Consider the following 12,422-nt stretch of genomic DNA (forward strand, 5'->3'; position numbering starts at 1 on the left):
GTGTTGTTGAGGCCGCCCTCTTCCACGGGCGTGTCCAGCAGCTGCAATCCCCTCTTCGCCAGCGCCTCCATCAGCGCCGGGTGCTCGTGGCGCAGCGTCGAAAACGCCCACAGCAGAATCGCCAGCGACTGTCAAAACCCAAAGCAAACGAAAGTCACCCACCCATGCACACTCGACTTCTCTTGAGACAGCTCCAATCGCCTCTCTCATGGTCAACAACGGAGAGCAGCAAAGAGAAGGTGAGCATGAAGCCCTTCAGATTGTTGAGGAACAGCAACCTCACAACCATGCACACCGCTTTGGCACCTCCAGGTCGCGCCATCTGCTGCTGTCAGGTCGAAACAATTATCCGCAGATGGGCTCAGGAACATACACACCAGAGGTGAAGCAAGGGGACTCTGACACACCCAACATCCAGAAATATTCTATCATAGCAGGGGACAGATCCTGCAGCTGGGTCCTACCTGCCCGTTGCCCTGCCCAGCGAGGTCGATGGCGCGCTGCGCGAGGGCGTCCATGAGCTGGCAGTCCCAAAAGTGCACGCACGCGCAGCCGTACGCGATGTTGGAGATCGTGCGCATGTTCAACACGCCCATCTGCCGCAGCGCCGCCGCGCTGATCGCCTCCAGCGCCTGAGGAAATCAACACCCCTTAAAAATTCCCATTGATAGTTCGTGCTGCTCTGGAGCCCAGGCACTGGCTCCCATGGAAAAAAAACCCCGTAATCCCTCATTGAAATTTCTGATTCCTCTAGACCCAAGGCATTGGCTCCTATGATACTACAACACCCCATCAAACCCCCATTGAATATTGTGTGCTCCTGTGCACCCAAGGCATTGGCTAACCGCTAGGTCAGGGCAGTCTGAGACATGCAGACTTGGCAGAGTTTGCCGAGATGCGCAACATTGGGGGACACGCTTGGAGCATGAAACTTCCCTTAGAGGCTGGACATAGTTTGCACGCCCTCCAGGGGCCTAATGCTAAGTACACTGGGAGAGAGCGGAGGCACGACAGCAGTAGGCGTCATTGCAGGCCTAGAAGAGTGCTTTACGGGGTTTGCATGCAAAGGGGCCTGACCTTGTTTCTGACTGGGTTGTCGGACAAGTAACGGGAAATAGCCCTCTCTCGGTCCTCGTCTGCAAGGGCAGACCCCTGGATGCCCAGCTCGCCATAGGCCTTCCCCAGGCCCCACGCGTAATTACCCAGGTCCCAATTGAAGATGTGCTCCCAGCTGGTCGCCACCCGCGCCGCAATTGCATCAAAGAGCTTCTCGTCATAGTGTTCCACCCTTGCACACGCCCATGTCATGTTGGACAGCGCCTGGGTGTGCACAACCCGCTGTCAGCAATTGCAGAAATGCAATACCCCTGTCCATGGAAGCTTGACAAGGGATCAATAACAGTCAACTTGCTTTGTTCAGGTATTGGTCCCAAGTAAGGACTACAACAGGAAATGCTAAAACTGTGGTTGGTGTTCGCACCCTGAGGTCTATCGAGTGCCAATCATTGAGGACGACCTCGCAACAGGTTGCAAACAGGGCCTTGTTGTATGGCGCAGCGGTTGCGTATGCCCATGTCAGCATGGTGATGGTCTGAATGTTCATCTCATGCTTCCTGCAGCCAGAGCACACTCAAATCATGGCTCACTCTGTGCATCTCTAAGAGCAAACCATCTGCAGCACGGTATGGTCCTCCCGCTGCCAATATTGAGCCTGAACACTATCTTTATCTGTAGTAAGGATGCTGTGATCTTGCCTGGCCAGCAGGTAAGGCACAGCCTTCTCAAACCCTTGTGGAGAGGTGAAGCCTGTCTTGGCGAAGCTCCACAAGATGAGACACATCTCATGCGCACTCATCGTCGGCAGCTTTTCCAGCAGCTTTGTGTCAACCTGCGGGACCACCAACACAGTGGAGTTCAGTAAATTGGCTGTCATGGACCTCTCCTGAAGCTCTGCTGTTCAGATAGCAAGGCCACAACCCTCACAGCAGCTTAATCACTACGCTCCGAGCCCAGGAGGGACCCTGAAAAATCACCAAGATGTGAGCAAAAGAGAGAGAGCCAGCATATCATCATGCTTTACAAAATATGTAGCACAGAATGGTGTGTGTAAGGTGTATGGCACCTTGGACATGATTGTTGACGATCCATGCCCCAGAACAGCATGCCCCCAGGCAATATTGTTGGCAGCTCGGCCGCCCCAATCCTCCCACTTGGCCTCCACCAGCTCTGCCAGCTGCTTTGTCCGAGGGTCCAACCTCAAGGACTCCTGCTGTGCCAAAGAGGTCTCCTGCCCACACTGCACCCACCCACAGACAGTCAACTCCCCTGACCATACCCCATCTTGCAAATGCCTACAATCAAGTCCCCATGACCATATAGTGGGCAATAGAGCCACTGAAGAGGAAACTTGTGTTATGCTGTGCTGTCCCATCAGCTATCCGTTCAATGCCTGGAGCAGGCATCACATCATGCAGCGCTACCAGGCAGGAGCAAAGCACACAAGGTGTGCTTGCTTGGCTGCGGCAATGCTCTATGCAAAGGTGTTTCATCACTTGGGGCACACGCAACACACTCCCTCACCGCCCAACCATCCGTTATTCGAGCGTAACCTGCTACCTGAGGTATGCCGTAGATGTCAAATTCCTAGTTTAAATAGGCACGAGGCAGCCTCCCAGTGCCGCATGACACCCATCCACAACCGCCCTCTTGAGTACTAAACGTGCATGGGGCCCCACCTTTGCCAGTCTGTGGAAGGCAGTGGCGGCATTGACGCTGGTGAAGACATGTCCATGCTCCTCCACCAGGCGCAACACATCTTCAGCATTGGATGTTGCAGCAATGGTGCGGTTTAGCTGGACCGCTGCCCTAAAGTCCTCATCGTCCCGCCAGTCAGCCGACAATCTCCTGAGATCCCCTCGAGCCGACCTGTGGCTGCTGCCGCTGCTGTCACTGCTGCTGCTGTAAGCCCGCTCTCTGCTGCCTGGGGGTGCGGCCGCAGCACTGCGCAGCTTCTTGCTCTGCGGAAGGCCCTTCCTGCGGCGGTAGCCTTCGGAAGGATCACCACTAGCTGCTCCCCTTCCACCACCTCTTCCGCCTCTGCTTGCCCTGTCTTGCTGGGGCCGCATCGGCTGCCCCTGGCTGTGGAGCCCTGGCTGCGATGCTGCGCTCGAGCTGGCCTCTGTGTCTCCGCACACATCCGACAGCTCCTGACGCCACCTAGGACCCGGAGTCAGAGTCCAGGATTGTGCCTGGCCACTGCTGCTGGGGCTGCTGTCCCTCTCGCTGGATGACCGAGCTGGCCTGACGTCGTCCCTTGAGCTCGACATCGACGTCATCGACTGTGCGAATGGGATTGTGGACGAGCTGCTAGATGTGGCAGGCACACTCATCCCAGACGAGCCAGCCCATCTGCTCTTGGGGGAGGGCATGAACGGCCTCCCAACGCGGCTGCCCATCGCCCCAGACTGAGCAGCAGGGGGATCGAGGCTGCACCAGGCATTACGCATCGTGCGTACTGCCTATTGGAAGGCAGGCTCACGTTTTACAGAAATAAGGCAGCTCTCCCAAAGTGTCCTGCTCTCACTCAAGGCAATCTGAGGCTGCCAAAGCTACATGACTTTTAGCAACACCTTTCGATGCCAATTGCAATTAGATGCGTGCGCAATGTTGCTTGCTTCTCATCTATTCAATTGGAAGCATTGCAAGAGAAAGAGGTTATCCTTCAACTTTAGTCTTCGAAAGACAATGAGATCTGCCGAGCTTTCTCAATTACCCAACATCATCTGTGACAGAAAAGACGGCATCGTTGTGAGAGCTGCACGGTCCCTCAATGGGGCTTCTGCATGCAAGCCACGTGGCATGACTTGTCTTATCCATCACAAGATGTCACTCAGTTTAAAGGATCTATTGAAAAACAGCATTGAAAGTACTAAGATAATTGCTGAGAGGAGTCTTGGAGCTCTGATGAACTCCACCGAAAGCGTCGAATGAAATAATCAACAGGACAGGCATTATGCACTCTGCCGTGCTTGAGGGTTGTAGCCCGTCCTTGAGGTGGGAAGCACAACATTCTTAAACTTTGTATCGTATTTTGTGATCAATATCGACCAGTTTACCGCATCGACATCGAATGACATTTGAGGATTGAGTCTGCTGTGACAGGTTTCAACAGCAGCAGCGAAGACAGGCTCACAACTTGGCAAGTTCTTCCAGTCGATGCCAAGGACCATCAATACCGAAGGTGAATTCAGAGTTGCATACTGGCATATTGGCAATTTGGAGCCTTGCGTTCCAAGCCAAATTCTGCAGCACTGCGGTGTTCAGGTGATGTCGGGCAGTGCCTGACCCCAGTGTGTGAGCAAATCTCCAGGCAGTCAACACGCACAGATGTGGACGGAACACCATCACCACTTCCGCCGTTGCAACAGCGGCAGCGCCCCCTGCAGAGCCGCAGCTGCAGAGTGGGTCAGCCAAGACGCCAACAGACTTTCAGTATGATGCCGTAGTCATCGGCTCTGGCATAGGAGGCCTCACAACAGCGACCCAGCTCGCTGCAAAGGGAGCAAAAGTGGTGGTCTTAGAAAAGTACGCCCTTTGAAGCTTTTCCACCTTACCTCCCCAGGGTGCCATGCATGAACCTCAAATCATTGAGGGAACCTAGCTCAACGTGAACTTTCTTTGAATGCCTTCAGCAGGACATACTGAAGAACCAGCATTCATGCGCAGATATATCATTCCAGGGGGCAGCGCAGGGCACTTCCATAGAGAGGGGTACACCTTTGATGTGGGCTCCTCCATGATGTTTGGCATGGGCCACGAGGGCACCACAAATCTCATCACCCGCGCTCTGGCCGCTGTGGGCAAGAGCTTGGACACCGTGCCCGACCCCACACAGATACACTACCACCTACCCCAATCCAAGGCCCACCCCAACGTATGCCCCATGCCCCATGCCCTCCCTGTCCAATGCTGCTGCCTTACAAAACTCAGTGTAAGCGAGATAGCTACCAAAGGGGACTTGTTGCATGTGCATTGAAGGTAGTCCTTGGGGTGTGGGACAGGGGTTGGAGGTGAAGGTGTGGCGGGACTACGATGAGTTTGTGGAGGAGCTCTCGCAGCGCTTCCCCCATGAGCGGGAGGGCATTAAAAAGTTCTATGGAGAGTGCTGGGCGGTGTTCAATGCACTGAACTCGCTGGAGCTGAAGAGCCTGGAAGAACCCCGATACCTGCTCGGAGGTACAATTGCCCTGCCAATTGAATCTTGACCTTGCTGCACATTCTGCTTAGTTTGTCTGCCTCTTCAGTAGTCATATGTCATGGGCAATGTGCGAAGCAGGTGCATAGATTGATTTAAGGATTGTAATGTGTGATGGGCCAGAGTTTGCCAAGCACCCACTGGCGTGCCTCACCCTTGCATCATACTTGCCCTCCAACACTGGCGATGTGGCGCGCAAATACATAAAGGACCCCGAGCTGCTCAGCTTCATCGACATAGAGTGCTACTGCTGGAGCACCGTTCTGGCCGAGCACACCCCAATGATCAATGCCGGCATGGTGAGCTCTACATCTCTACTTACTTCAGCAGTCTCTTGACTTCTGCATCTGCGCCTATCTGATGGGAACCTGCAGATTTCTCGAGCCTGGGACAGGCATGGGACAGGCACTCAGGGGCAGTGCAACAATAAAAGATGCTGTGTGCGCAGGTTTTTTGTGACCGGCATTTTGGAGGCATCAATTACCCGGTGGGAGGAGTGGGCAGGATTGGGGAGGAGCTGGTTGCTGGTCTGCAGGAAAGGGGCAGCCACATCGAATACAAAGCAAATGTGTGCCACTCATCCAGTCATCCATCACCCTCGAATTGCAGCTCTTCCCCTTCTTCAATAACTTTTTACCGTTCGATATTCGCTCGAGGAACAATGATAGTGCCTGGGATGTTCATGATTGCTGGACCTTCTGGTGAGTGCAGGTGAAGCAGATCCTGGTGGAGGGTGAGGGTGAGTCAGCGAGAGCGGTGGGGGTGCGCCTGGCAGACGGTCGGGTGTTCAGGGGCAAGACCGTGGTGTCCAATGCCACGCGATGGGACACCTTTGAGCGCCTGCTCGCCGATGAAGACATGCCCGAGGCAGAGCAGCTGTTCAGGTGGGCGCCCTGGTTCTTACTTATTGGCATCCTTATCATGCCGTTTAAGCTGCAAGTTGTAGCACACGTTGATATCACACATCGATGTGCCTAGTGGGGTGTGCAGTTTTGTCATGCAGACACACAGCACGGGGCTGTGGGGTGCATGGCAAACGATGCGCTGCGTCCAGAACGGGAACCAATGAAAAGCAAAAGTAATGGCCAAAGGTTGTTCTATTACTCCTGATGTGGCTGAACAGATGGCAAGTTTCAAGCTGTAAATATGCATCGTCATACAGTTTGGTGGGCTGCCCAGAGCGGGAGCATCATGGTAATGTATCATTGCACATCAGCATTTTAGAGCGTACCCCTGCTCGTCCTGCAGCAGCCTTCAGTTGCAAGCTCAACCATACACAGTGGTACTTGCACAGCACTTGTTGCTTCTTGTATGCATGTGCGCACTATTCACATGCATGCATGCTTCCGTACAGCACAACATGCACACAGATCTGTGCTGCTGAGTCGTTGTAGACAAATTGTGCTTTCTCTAAATGTGTGTCTGCGCTGCACAGGAAGCGGTACAAGAAGTCGCCATCGTTTGTGTCGATCCACATGGGCGTGCGCGCGGATGTGCTGCCGGCCGGGACGCAATGCCACCACATCATTGTGGAGGACTGGGCGCGCATGGAGGACCCTCTAGGGACCCTTTTTGTGTCCATCCCCACCCTTCTGGACCCCTCGCTGTCCCCCGATGGCACCCACATCGTTCACATCTTCTCCCCCGACTGGATCGACAACTACCGGGTGCGCCCCGATCACCCAGCGAGCCACCACTGATTGAGCTGTGTACATCAATGCATTGCATGTCAGGGGACTTTGCATGCACAGAGACAATATTCACCTGCAGCAGGGGCCCTTGCACGTCCATGAGCGATCCCGTGCCGGCCAATGCCACATCCTCCAGGGATGCCTGCCTTGAGCCAGGCTAACTTAAAGCAGCAGCATTGCGCATGCCTCACAATCAGCCGAGGCGGTGTTACTAAACTGCACACCCGCAAGTGTAGATCCAGATCATGTGCATGTATACTCGACGTCCTCTGCCTTTTGTGAAATTTGCCGGCCATGTGAAAAAATAACTCGGCGTGCAGGGGCTGTCACCGGAGGAGTATGAGAGGAAGAAGGAGGCGGTGGCGGACGCGCTGGTGGCGCGCGTGGAGGCGCACCTGATGGGCCTGGCGGCTGCGACGGTGTTCCGGGAGACGGGAACGCCGCGCACCCACCGCCGCTTCCTCAACCGCGAGGACGGCTCCTACGGGCCCATTCCCTCGCGCCGCCCGCTCGGCATGCTCGGCATGCCATTCAACCGCACCGCCATCAAGGCAAGCAGCCCCCTCTTGACAGACACTGTGCGCTTCTGAATCCATGTTCCCACCGTGGCTGTGATTCTGCTGGGGCCATGTTTTCAGGTAATAAAACAACGATGAATTGAGGGCATCCAGATGCACGCAGTGGCCCTGCTCATTTGTGATCTTGGGGAGATTCACTTTGGTGTCCAGACACTTCAGGGATATTGCAATGAAGAATTGTGGAATCCAAAAAGTTGAAGGGGGCGGTTTCTGCATGCAGGGATTGTACTGTGTGGGGGACAGCACATTCCCAGGGCAGGGCGTGAATGCGGTGGTGTTTTCGGGCTTTGGATGCGCGCATAGAGTGCTGTGCGACCAGGGCAAGCAGCCGATTATCCCCGTGCTGGACCAGGGCTACAATGCAGTCCTGGGTGCTGTCAGGGACAGGGCCTGACAGCTGTGTTGCAATATATTGGAGTGGGCCAAGAAAACATTGTTTGTTTTGCTCAAAATGTTCGGAAATGATTGATCTGCCACAATCGACTGACAGAGTTGTAATATTTCGGGGAAATATTTCGGGGAAATTAGAACCAAAGAGCAAAGAGAAATTGCCTATAGTGTCGTGTAGATTAGGAGCTTCAATGGCCACTGAGCGGCCTTCTTCGAAACCATGTATGAAAAAAGACATTGATGCGACATGCATGAGTATGTGAAAAATGCCAGAATATTCGCCGACATGTGCTTCGACCAGCATCTACTTTTACAGGTATTCCAAGGATCCATTCCCGTTGTTACACCGTTCCTCCTACAAGCAGCAGCCTAACAGACAAATGGAAACAAAGCCAACTCGGCAGGCAGGAAGCCAGGCAGCGAGGCAGCTGCTCAGGCGGTCTGGCCCAGCCAGGAGGAGAAGACCTCATAGTCCTCTCCCTGGTAGTCCGACTCCTGGATGAGTTTGCCATAGAAGTCCTTGCCCACCTTCTTGGTCTCCTCTGTGCGCGCCTTGCGAGCCTTCTCCAGCGTCTTCTCCTTCTGCTTCCGCTCCTGCATGATCCCACCGCAGCTCAGCATCGACTATCACTGGCACCCCTTCTGTGTGAAGCGGAGATAAGAACACCTCTGGGGACGTGAAACAAGCAATGCCCGCATTGAACACAGGGCATGTTCTGTCACTTTGACTTCTGCTGGCTGCCAGCTCAAAGGCTCCCAGATAGCTCCCAGCTTTCAATCCCACCGCATGCACTGTCCTGTGCAGTAACCCCAGGAGACAGTGCAGGCATGTCAAATACAGAGTGCAACTGTCTTGAATCTTGCAAGCATTGCACTTACACGGCAAGGCAGCCCTTTATACTTGCTCTAACGCTCGCTCTGCCCTTGATGTCCGCATTCCTCCAGTTGAGCCCATAAGTGCCGCAGAAAGTGACATCAGTGTATAAAAATATGGCGCACCTGCGCGAGCAGCTCGGCGCGGCGGGCGGTCTTGGCGTAGGGGTTGAGCTTGAGCAAGGCGCCCAGGTTCTTGAGAGGGTTCTTCTTGAGGGGCACGTTGGTGCGGCCGGTCTTGGGCGGGCGCACGATGGACTGGATCTCGTCACTGTTGATCAGGCGGGTCAGGTCTGCGTTGGTCATCTGCCCCCGCGGCAGCTTGTACCCCTTCTTCTGCTTGCTGGCCTCTTCTGTGGTGCCTGTCATACGCAGCATGCCGGCCGTACGTCAAGACACAGCAGCGCAACGATCCCTTTCTTTACGTTCCCATGGAGATACAGTCCGCAATGATCACTATCGGCTGATCCCACTTACAGATTACTTGAACCACCGAGTGCTGGACGGTCATCTGAAGGCTGCAGAGCACGCTGAGCACACACACACCAGCGCAGACATGGAGTCAGGGACAAGCGATATGAGCTGCTCATGAGAGGAAAGCAGGGGCGCACCGAAGATCTCGTCCAGCCTGTCGAAGGCAGACTTGGTCCAGATGATGAAGCGGCCCAAGTGGCCACCGGGCGCCAGCTGCAAATGCGCAGACACCCACTTAGACATGCCCTCACAATTACACAAGCCAATAGCTTCAAAGCTCCCAATCTGCAAATCGAATCTTGCCTTCCCCGCCTCCAATCAGAACAGTCTCACATGTCTCATGACAAACAATTGTTTCCTTATCATGACAAAAACAATCACAGTGGATGCACCCAAAAGAAGTCTCCAGATAAAAGGGGGATTGGGGACAGCAGGCACCTGCAGCAGGTTGAGGGACTCCACGTCCTGCAGGTCGACACCGGGGATGTTCCTGAAGGCACGCGAGATGCCGCTGTCACCGCTGTACACCACCAGGGGGCCCTTGCGCGTCGTGTAGCGACGGTTGCGCATCTTTCCCTTTCCGCGGCGCACATTGCGGCTGGCGCGCGCCTTCTCCACATCTGCCCGGCGCAACACAGATTCATCATCAGTAATATTGCCCAGATGCCCAGATCAGCATGTGGATGCATGTCAGTAACAACATCCCTGTAATCACTGCTGTGTCAACCCCGGAAGGCCAATAGCCATGCTGATTGGCTACCAGATTGATTGGCTACCAGTTTCTCCAATAAGGACGAACACGAGGGATCTGCACAGAGGTCTCCTGTGCAGCATGGTCTGCACATTTCATTGCAGATCAAGCTAATGGTAACTCAACCTAGTGTGTAAATAGTAGGGGGAACTTGCCTGCAGATGCGCCCAGCTTCTCGAGCAGCTCAAGAGCCTTGCGGGTCTTGCTGTATGTCTCGACACCGTCATCCACCACCAGAGGGATCTCTGGCACCTGCTCGATCCTGTGTCCGCGTGCCAGCACCAGGGAGGGCACAGCAGATGCTGCCAGAGCAGACACCACTGCGTACCTGTACATTCATCAATCATCACATTAAGTCCATGACCCTCAACAAAACGTATCGATATAGTATAAAGATGTAAGTTAACAAATGATGAGACTACAGCTTTGATCCATGCACAGCCGTCTTGTCCTGCTCAGATACAATTGATTTTGCTGAGCGTTGATCGCACCTCTTCTGGTTGATGCTGACCTTACGGTGCCACCTGCGCCATGTCTTTGTGGGAGCGAACATGCGACCTCCACGGCACATGTTCCCAAAGGCACCCTGGCCTGCACGGTGTGTACCGCCGCCTGGCACACGGGGGATACGGGAGACTGCACGCCCGGTACCCCATGACTCTGCACTGGTCTGATGCCCAGCCTTCACGCTGACTGCATAGGCCTGACGCTTGTTCTTGGCCAAGCCAGTGTGAACAATGCGCACGATGTCTGGTCTGAGGGGTGCAGAAAACACTGCTGGAAGATTTGTCTGCTCAGCAGCCTCCCCTGCAAGGGACTGCACGCTGACGAGGGGCCTGGCAGAGGCCATGGCTGCTAACTCAAAGTTTCTGTAGCACAGCCGCCCACCACTGCAGAGCAATATGTCCAGGTTGCCAAACGGCGTTCCATGGCTTGGTCCTGGTCTAGGGTTTTGGTTTCGAAATTATCTGCGGTCACACCAATTATGCGCCATTCTTTCTCATTCAGACCGTTTGCTGCATTGATCTGAATATCAAAGTAGTGGAACACCTTGACATTGTTGTGTGCGAGCAGAAAATTTAGAACCAGCTGCTCATCAACGAGATCGTGCTTGTTGTTACCCATTTGTAACAGTAGATCACCAGAGAATTGGCTTGCAAGTCCACAAGAGTACTCTTCCATGACAATTACAGATCTGACAATGCTGGCATGATCCTGTTCTTCGGCAACTTCAGTGGGGCACAAGGAGGAGTGCAGTGGTTCCTTCCACCACTGTTCCTGCTGCTTACGCTGATCTCCAATGGCATCTTAATAGGCCCAGGTCTCTGGCTAGTACTAGCCGCTGCTGCAGGTCTCGGTGCATGGCAGGCACGCTCCCTCCCCCACTGTCTTCTACTTGGACTGTATAATCTATGTAGGGTGCACTCCAGCCTTTCAATTTCTTTCTAACATCTTGACCGTAATTGCAAGCACGTATGGTCCGGATCTTCCAATGCTTGTTGGACCTTGCAGGTGCAACGCCACGGCTTCTGGCCCACGGTGCAGCGCTTCCTGGTAGGTCCTGGGCAGGGGCAGAGGCAGAGGCAAGGGCAGGCCAGGCAGCAGGGTGCAACTGGGCAGGGGGCTCCAGAGAGGCGCCAGACCAGGCAGCAGCGTTTTGAGGAGGTGGCTCGTGTTGTGCATAGCCTGCCCATGGAGGACTTTGTGACCAGGGAAGACCTGCAGCGCTGTTCGCTGCATGACTTGAGGGTGAGTCCCTCCATCCAGCTCTTGCTACTTTGACCCAAGACACGGGCACTCACAAGAGCGTCGTTTGCTGGATATCCCTCGTACATTGAGCAGGCACTCACAGGCAAGGGGGGGTTTGCTGCTAGCGGACTGGGATGCAGTGGTAAATCAGGCAAGTGCATTGCAGGAAATGTTGAGGCAGAGGGGAGTGAAGGAGGTTGGCTTGGAGAGGAATGAGGCGGTGGAGAAAGTTCTGGCTGCTGGTGGCGAGGGCACAAGCAGGTGGGGGGCAACCTGCAAGCATCGACATGATTCACCAATAAATTCATCGACATGGCTGTCAGATCTTGTGATTAAGCCTGGGCGCCTGTTGGTGTAGTGCAACATGCTGTCATTGCCTCTTGATTCAGAGTCAACAACCCTACATGCTCTCATATTGATCAATTGTGCGGTTGTATGACCGCAGTGCATCATGCAGCATTTGCTGTGAGGACTATGCATCTGGAGAAGTCCTCAGACGGCTGCCCTGCAAGCACAAGTTCCACCTGGAGTGCATTGATCGCTGGTTCTTGTCTTCGACAGACTACTCCCGGCCAGTGGCCTGCCCAATGTGTAACGCACCACTGTTGAGTTGAGTGTAAATGGGAGGATAAAAGTGTGAGTGAGTGGCTGGGATGTGAGTG

At 54.4% G+C, this 12,422-nt stretch overlaps 3 protein-coding genes across 3 annotated transcripts; 2 read left to right on the forward strand and 1 right to left on the reverse strand.

Annotated features, from left to right (window-relative positions):
* Positions 1-1,829: 1,829 nt before the first annotated feature.
* Positions 1,830-8,193, forward strand: COCSUDRAFT_52594 (carotenoid isomerase; the record flags this gene model as incomplete). Its single annotated transcript, XM_005650331.1, has 10 exons — positions 1,830-1,907; positions 4,493-4,584; positions 4,726-4,933; positions 5,061-5,235; positions 5,378-5,553; positions 5,703-5,822; positions 5,966-6,138; positions 6,690-6,921; positions 7,266-7,496; positions 7,744-8,193. The coding sequence occupies 10 exons, from the start codon at positions 1,830-1,832 to the stop codon at positions 7,915-7,917; spliced, it is 1,659 nt and encodes a 552-aa protein (XP_005650388.1). The 3' UTR covers positions 7,918-8,193.
* Positions 8,194-8,208: 15 nt separating this feature from the next.
* Positions 8,209-10,864, reverse strand: COCSUDRAFT_52595 (hypothetical protein; the record flags this gene model as incomplete). Its single annotated transcript, XM_005650332.1, has 6 exons — positions 8,209-8,507; positions 8,913-9,148; positions 9,398-9,473; positions 9,699-9,880; positions 10,167-10,339; positions 10,503-10,864. 6 exons carry the CDS (start codon positions 10,859-10,861, stop codon positions 8,346-8,348), a joined length of 1,188 nt encoding a protein of 395 aa, XP_005650389.1. The 3' UTR covers positions 8,209-8,345.
* A 356-nt stretch (positions 10,865-11,220) lies between these two features.
* On the forward strand, positions 11,221-12,374 carry COCSUDRAFT_35426 (hypothetical protein; the record flags this gene model as incomplete). The annotated part of the gene is made up of 4 exons (XM_005650333.1): positions 11,221-11,343; positions 11,524-11,760; positions 11,927-12,021; positions 12,206-12,374. The coding sequence occupies 4 exons, from the start codon at positions 11,221-11,223 to the stop codon at positions 12,372-12,374; spliced, it is 624 nt and encodes a 207-aa protein (XP_005650390.1).
* Between the last annotated feature and the right edge of the window lie 48 nt (positions 12,375-12,422).

This window comes from Coccomyxa subellipsoidea (assembly GCF_000258705.1).
Source record: "Coccomyxa subellipsoidea C-169, whole genome shotgun sequence".
NCBI lineage: Eukaryota > Viridiplantae > Chlorophyta > Trebouxiophyceae > Coccomyxaceae > Coccomyxa > Coccomyxa subellipsoidea.